This window comes from Palaemon carinicauda, chromosome 20, assembly GCF_036898095.1.
Source record: "Palaemon carinicauda isolate YSFRI2023 chromosome 20, ASM3689809v2, whole genome shotgun sequence".
Lineage (NCBI taxonomy): Eukaryota > Metazoa > Arthropoda > Malacostraca > Decapoda > Palaemonidae > Palaemon > Palaemon carinicauda.
Genome location: NC_090744.1, coordinates 106,059,408 through 106,067,255, shown reverse-complemented (window position 1 = coordinate 106,067,255; position 7,848 = coordinate 106,059,408). Strand labels below are relative to the sequence as shown.

General features: G+C 38.7%; 1 protein-coding gene and 1 long non-coding RNA gene across 2 annotated transcripts in view; one reads left to right on the top strand and one right to left on the bottom strand.

Moving 5' to 3' along the window:
* The first annotated feature begins 436 nt into the window (after positions 1 to 436).
* LOC137660032 (uncharacterized) lies at positions 437 to 1,240 on the top strand. The gene has a single exon (XM_068394761.1). It carries the CDS (start codon positions 437 to 439, stop codon positions 1,238 to 1,240), a length of 804 nt encoding a protein of 267 aa, XP_068250862.1.
* A 156-nt stretch (positions 1,241 to 1,396) lies between these two features.
* Positions 1,397 to 7,848, bottom strand: part of LOC137659575 (uncharacterized) — a 177,090-nt gene continuing 170,638 nt past the window's right edge. The window contains exon 2 of the long non-coding RNA XR_011047586.1: positions 1,397 to 1,522. This is a non-coding gene — a long non-coding RNA (uncharacterized lncRNA). The remainder of the gene's footprint in view (positions 1,523 to 7,848) is intronic.

Below are 7,848 nucleotides of genomic sequence, written 5' to 3'. Positions count from 1 at the left end.
TAGGAAATTTTACTCTACGGAGACTGCATTATGTTCGATAGTAAACGATCTGCTGGTTATGATGGATGAGGGAATGTGTGGCATTCTAGTATTGCTTGATCTGAGTGCAGCGTTTGACACCGTCGTACATGGATTACTACTAAACGACCTCAAAGCAATTGGTATTAAGGGCGAGGCGCTGAATTACTTGGAGACTTTCTTAATAAACAGAACTTTTTGTGTTCAGATTGGCAGGTCCTTCTCCAGGACAAAAGTACTGGCCAGGGGGGTCCCACAGGGAAGTGTCCTGGGCCCTATCCTGTTTTGTATTTACACTATTGAATTGATGCATTTGCTGAGGAATCATGGGGTGAACTTTCAATTGTTTGCTGACGACACACAAATCTACCTGTCATTGAGTAATGTAGAGGACACAGAAAGGAAAATAAATGAAGTCATGACTGATGTTAAAAGATGGATGAATTCCAAACAGTTGAAGTTAAACGATAGTAAAACGGAGTGGATGCTTATTGGGAAAAAGCATGATTTGAGAAGACTTGATATTGTGAAACTTAGAGTGCTTGAAAATGATTTTGATGTGATAAATCCCATCAAAAACTTAGGTATTGTTTTCGATTGCGGTCTGTCATTTAATGAGCATATAAATAGAGTAACCAGAATTGCAAGCTATCACCTGAGAAATATTGCCTTTTTAAAGAAATACCTTGACACAAAAACTTTAACATTGCTGATACACAATTACGTAATCAGCAGGCTAGACTATTGTAATGTGTTGTACTATGGTTTACCAAACTACAATTTGAGGAAGATACAAAATGTGTTTAATAGAGCTGCTAGACTAATAAAAGGCCTGTCCCCTCGTGAGAGGATCACGCCAACGCTTATCGAGCTCCACTGGTTGCCTATAAAAGCGAGGATTATTTTCAAGATTTGTGTCCTAACGTACCAAGCACTTAAATTTGAGAAACCTTCGTATATGAGAAATATGTTGAAGAGTTTTCGCCCTGATACTGTAGTTAGCTTGAGACACAGTGACGATCCATATCGTCTCGAGGAACTGAGAAGCAGGACCAATGTTGGTACTAGAGCCTTTGAAAGAAGCGCTCCTAGAATTTTCAATAAGCTCCCCTTAGAGGTGAAGCAGAGCTTGAACTGCGATGTTTTCAAGAGAAAACTGAAGACGCACATCTTTGTTGATTGTTACCAATCGGGTGAGATGGACCCCTTCTACAAGGTCTAAATTGATGTCTTCGTCGTGCCCTCTGTAGCTACCGACTTCGGCAGAAAGAGGGCCAAGAGTGTCATCCAAAAGTAAAGTAAAAAGTAAAGATATTTCTCATAGGGGGACTCTTAATACTGCAGAAAGGTTGTGATGACTGGTCGCTTCAGTTGAGACTACTCGTGCTTATTTTGAAATCAGACTCTTTCTGTGGTAAATCCCGGATTATTTGCTGTTGATCTTCATCTTGATGTCATTAGTAGACCATATGTGATTACTTCCTTCTCATTTGATGATTCTAGACTGAAAAATATAAATATATATTACTCCTATTTCAATATTTTACTGTGCAATTCAATATAAAACTAATACTTGTAGTAAAATATATTACATAATAAACAATAAGGAATATAAAATATTGTCATAAATTAAATATAAAATAGTGGAAAAATGACAAACTAGACATGTCCATAACATTTATGATAGCATATTACAAACAAAAGTAAATCTTTTAACGTGGAAAACTATTACCTCTTATATCCTAACAAGGAAATACTTCATTATAATAATCTAATGAAAGACCTATGGTAATCCATTGACAAACAGGAGCTTCCCGAATCCTTCCACTAATCCCTAGAATTTTCAGGATATAGTCATAGTCAATAAACCACAATTCCCTGAATATAACATTCTACCTTGCACACCAGAGGATATCTGGTTAAAAACACAAACAGCTCATAAAATATTTTTGAAAAAAATATAAACGAATTTTGAACAAAATTAGGGTTTATTGATACAGTAAGATTCTGTTGTATAATACTGCTCAGTGTGCAAGAGTAGGCTATACTGTAGTATTAAACAAATGAATAAATCGGGTTATGTTTTTACACCTAAAATTAGAAAAAAAACTACCAGCCACTTCCTAAATTCATTAAGTAAACGTATCATTCTCGTTAATTGAAATGACATACTAAATGTTCATTATATATTGTATGAATCCTCCATAAACTATCTCGAGCTATCCTATATTAATTTATCTAAGTGGATTTCTCGTTAATCTTCAATGAATGATCCAGCTTATTCCAACCAGATTCACCACCTTAATTGTCTTGCCTTGAACTATAGAACCTCTTATCACTCTCTCTAACTCGCTAATCTAGTCTTGATCATTTCATTGGCGAGTTTATTCAATGTTATTATTTTTACCTTACTGTGTATACTCCATCCATGGACTAACCTATCCAACACTTCTAAACACAGCACAACAACATATGATCATGAATATGTCTTTAGACAATGATTAACCATTATCTTAAACCAATGAAAAATCTATCTAACCTTATTCATTAATTACATGCTGCTGCCTTTATCCACCATTGCCCGTGTTATCTTTCTCCTGTGCCTTGACCGACCTTTCATTGTCTAATAGAATTACTAATCATACTTTACATCAACTAACAAATTACTGTTTTCACTATTATAGTGTTTACATCAAAGGTTCTTTAGCAAGAGTTGTCATGACTCACAATTCTCAGCTGCCAGTATTTAATGCTCCTTTGTATGAATCTAAGCCACAGGTGATATACTGTACCTATTAATTTAATGAGAAACAATAGCTTAGGTTAAGCCATCTCCCCTACAACTCTAAGAACCATTAAGAATATTATAATTGGATCATGACTTTGATGAATTGGTAATATATCTTCCACATATAAAACCACCAGAAATATAAAGCATTTCATGAAGTACTTTATGTGATATTGCCTGGACATGCAACTTATCTAAATAAATAATGAATTACCAGTATCTAGAATAGCTAAATAAACAGCTACTGGACTTATATCAAAATTAAACATTAATTTTCAAAGCCTTGCTGCTACGATCGAGTTTTTCCAGTTCAGGCAAAAAATAGTAACACTAGATTCTAAAGTAATGTTTCCTCAAAAACATTGAGTAGTATAATTCTATTGTCCATCATAAATCTATCTGCAGTTATTCAGTATTATGACTTGATCATAAAATCTGGGTAAAGTTTAATTTTTTTGCAGTGCATTATACTCTTCTCATAGCTTCCCTTTCAAGCACTTAGTAACTTGTCCTTGCACTTTACCCTTTAAGGCCCTCCTTGTTTTGCAAAGTGTACAGTAGCAACTACAGTATACAGTAATGCATCAGCCTGCAGATAGCCATTCTTTAATTTCCTTTTAAACTTACTGCTTACCATGGATGGGATTTATGAATTTAGGCTATATAGCCCAGCACTGGGGCCAGTGAGGTCCTTAATTGCTCAGTGAACCAACAGGGGGAAGCCTTACAGCTACAGGTTAGAAGAGGGCAGACAGCAAGATGTAAGAAACAAAGTGATAACAAAGGTAAGGTAGAGGTTATGCAGCAAGTGCAGCTAAGAACAAAGGGAACAGTGCAAAGACCCTTACATAATGCCTTTAGTACCCTATGGAGCTGCTCACCATGGCAATGATTTTATACTTCCCTGGCCTGAAAACTATCACATAACTCATGAGGGTTAGAATACGACCGAGTTTAGTACAACTGTGTAGACATAGGTTTTCAACTCTGACTTAATGATGTCTGGAAACCATGGGGCTAAGATTGACATTGTATAACTAGTTTATGGTAGATTCCTGCCTTACATTTACATATTTCTGACATCATTGCTGCTCATTATCTGGAAACTATGATTGCCCATTGGCCACTGCCTAGTCAAATGGACAAACCCTAACAAAACACTTTGTTTCAATTAAATTTTAAACCATTTCCACTATCCTCAAACAAGTAGCTCGTCCTACCTTATTACAATAGAAGTCAAGTCTTGATGAGCGAAGTCTACTGTAATTTGAAAACATGCAAATTCTAATTTCATTCAAGTTCAACTAAATCTATAACTTGAATAGTGCCATAGCCTCTGTTTCATGGTCTTCGACTGTCTACTGTTAGAGTTCTCTTGCTTAAGGTTACACTGGGGAACACTATTCTATCTTATTTCTCCTCTTATTTTTCTAAGTTTTTGTAATTTATATATGAAAGATCTAATTTAATGTTTTTACTGTTCTTAAAAATGTTCTTTTAATTGTTCATTATTTCTCTTTCCTTATTTCCTTTTCTCACTGGGCTATTTTTCCCCTTTGAAACCCCAGAGATTATTGCATCTTGCTTTTCCAGCTAAGGTTGTAACCTAGCTAGTAATAATAATAATAATAATAATAATAATAATAATAATAATATTAATAATAATAATCATAACCTGAATTAATTCCAGTGATTAAATATCCTAATGCATATGGGAGCAAACCAGTCCTACTTTAATCTGTTGAATAGGAAATATATTCCATTACAATGACAATCTGTTCCTTTCCTAACATCACAAATCATGAAAGTAATTTGTGTTTTTCCTAACCAAATTGGATTCCTTCAATAAGGGTATGATTTCAGCATGACAAGAACTTGGCTGTAAAAATTTATGAGATGTCAGTAGTTGCTAGTGGGTGATGAAGCAGCACACCGAGAGGTCACCTTGACCTTCACCTAAGGCATGCAGGGTGTTTGAGGCTTGAAGTAAAACTTGCGGGACTCGTATTTGTTTAGTTAGAGAAATACAAATTACTTTAAAAATCTGTTTGTTCCCACAATAAAGCAGATCCTCGTCCTTTAATATGAGATTCATCATTAGGGAGTGAGAAAGCCTATAACCTTACTGGCTGGTTAAAATCTCGACATGTCAAGACACTTAGACCTTAAGAGGGTCCAGGGTTGAAAGAAATAGATTCTTAAAGGTTAAACTAACTTACTGTCTATGGACTGATGGTAACACAAGAGCCTATATCCTTGTAAAGGATATGCTGTCGATGTAGGGCCAAAATAAAGTAACTATGTACCTGAAAACTTCTCAATTTCATGGATGACCCCCGAAAGTGAATGGTTCTGTTTTACCTTCTTTTCCTTCTTAGTGAACACCAACAAATGCACCTGACCACCAATCCTTACACTCGCTGCATGGGGAACTGCAAACAGTCATTCCCCATGCCAGACATGCACAAAGAATGGAGATCCACATGGCTCCTGGTCGTGAAGGTTCTGCACATATGTCCAGTAACCCTAGATCAAGATCCTATGCCCACACATCTCTCCATCACACACACTTTTATTCTATAAAGAGAAAGAAAACGGTTAAACCGTCAAGATAGGGAGACACGGACCATTTGTATGTACGGCCAAGCGGCCACAATCAAACCGACTTCTTGGTGTGCTGGCAAAGGGGTGGAGTTCACCACCACACGCCAGTAACTACCAACACCTCTTTATAAATCTCATCAGCTGAGTTCCAGTCAAGCTGAAAATATGTTATTTTTATTAGTAAAATAAATTTTTGAATATACTTACCCGATAATCATGTAGCTGTCAACTCCGTTGCCCGACAGAATTCTATGGAGGGATACGCCAGCTATCACAATACTAGAAGGGGGTGTACTTACCAGCGCCACCTGTGGCCAGGTACTCAAGTACTTCTTGTAAACACCTCCTCAATTATTCCTCGGTCCACTGGTTCTCTATGGGGAGGAAGGGAGGGTCGATTAAATCATGATTATCGGGTAAGTATATTCAAAAATTTATTTTACTAATAAAAATAACATTTTTCAATATTAAACTTACCCGATAATCATGTAGCTGATTCACACCCAGGGGGGTGGGTGAAAACCAGTGTACAAGATTAAAGGATAGCTAAGTATCCCATATTTCATATAACAGTTATCTCAAATAACAATGAAATAATAAGTACCTGGTAAGGAAGTCGAATTGAACCGTTACTCTGCCTCTTTTTTAAGTTCGTCTTCCTTACTGAGCGCAGCGTTCCTCTTGGAGGCTGAATCAACCCAAAGGTGCTAAAGTAAATAGGGCTGCAACCCATACTAAAGGACCTCATCACAACCTTTAACCTCGGCGCTTCTCAAGAAAGAATTGACCACCCGCCAAATCAACAAGGATGTGGAAGGCTTCTTAGCCGACCGTACAACCCATAAAAAGTATTCAAGAGAAAGGTTAAAAGGTTATGGGATTATGGGAATGTAGTGGCTGAGCCCTCGCCTACTACTGCATTCGTTGCTACGAATGGTCCCAGGGTGTAGCAGTACTCGTAAAGAGACTGGACATCTTTGAGATAGAATGATGCGAACACTGACTTGCTTCTCCAATAGGTTGCATCCATAACACTCTGCAGAGAATGGCTCTGTTTGAAGGCCACTGAAGTAGCCACAGCTCCCACTTCATGTGTCCTTACCTTCAGCAAAGCAAGGTCTTCTTCCTTCAGATGAGAATGTGTTTCTCTAATCAGAAGCCTGAATAGTAAGAAACTGAGTTCTTAGAACTTGGAAAAGAAGGTTTCTTGATAGCACACTATAAGGCTTCTGATTGTCCTTGTAAAGGTTAAGACCTTTTTAGATAGTACCTAAGAGCTCTAACTGGGCAAAGTACTCTCTTCAGATCATTCCCCACCAAGTTGGACAGGCTTGGGATCTCGAACGACTTAGGCCAAGGACGTGAAGGAAGCTCGTTTAGCAAAAACCGAGCTGCAAGGAACATGTAGCCGTTTCAGATGTGAAAACAATGATCCTGCTGAAGGCGTGGATCTCACTTACTCTTTTAGCTGTTGTCAAGCACACGAGGAAAAGAGTTTTTAATGTGAGGTCCTAAAAAGAGGCTGATTGGAGAGGTTCAAATCTTGATGACATAAGGAACCTTAGGACCACGTCTAGATTCCAGCCTGGAGTGGACAACCGACGTTCCTTTGAGGTCTCAAAAGACCTAGGGAGGTCCTGTAGATCTTTGTTGGTGGAAAGATCCAAGCCTCTGTGGCGGAAAACCGCTGCCAACATACTTCTGTAACCCTTGATCGTAGGAGCTGAAAGGGATCTTACTTTCCTTAGATATAACAGGAAGTCAGCAATCTGGGTTACAGTGGTACTGGTTGAGGAAACTGCATTGGTCTTGTACCAGCTACGGAAGACTTCCCCTTGAGACTGATAGATACTGAGAGTGGATGTTCTCCTTGCTTTGGCAATCGCTCTGGCTGCCTCCTTCGAAAAGCCCCTAGCTCTTGAGAGTCTTTCGAAAGTCTGAAGGCAGTCAGACGAAGAGCGTGGAGGATTGGGTGTACCTTCTTTACGTGAGGTAGACTTAGAAGGTTCACTCCTAGAGGAAGAGTCCTGGGAATGTCGACCAGCCATTGCAGTACCTCTAAGAACCATTCTCTCGCGGGCCAGAGCGGAGCCAACCAACGTCAGCCGTGTCCCTTTGTGAGAGGAGAACTTCTGAAGTACCCTGTTGACAATCTTGAACGGCGGGAATGCATACAGGTCGAGATGGAACCAATCCAGCAGAAAAGCATCCACGTGAACTGCTGCTGGGTCTGGAATCGGAGAACAATACAACAGGAGTCTCTAGGTTATCGAGGTAGTGAACAGATCTATGGTTGGCTGGCCCCACAGGGCCCAAAGTCTGCTGCAAACATTCTTGAGAAGGGTCCACTCTGTGGGGATGACCTGACCCTTCCGTCTGAGGTGATCTGCCATGACATTCATACCGCCCTGAATGAACCTCGTTACCAGTTAGCTTTC

What these genes read in the sequence shown, in the direction of transcription:
- LOC137660032 (XM_068394761.1), top strand. Translation starts at nt 437, where the DNA reads ATGACTGATGTTAAAAGATGGATGAATTCCAAACAGTTGAAGTTAAAC.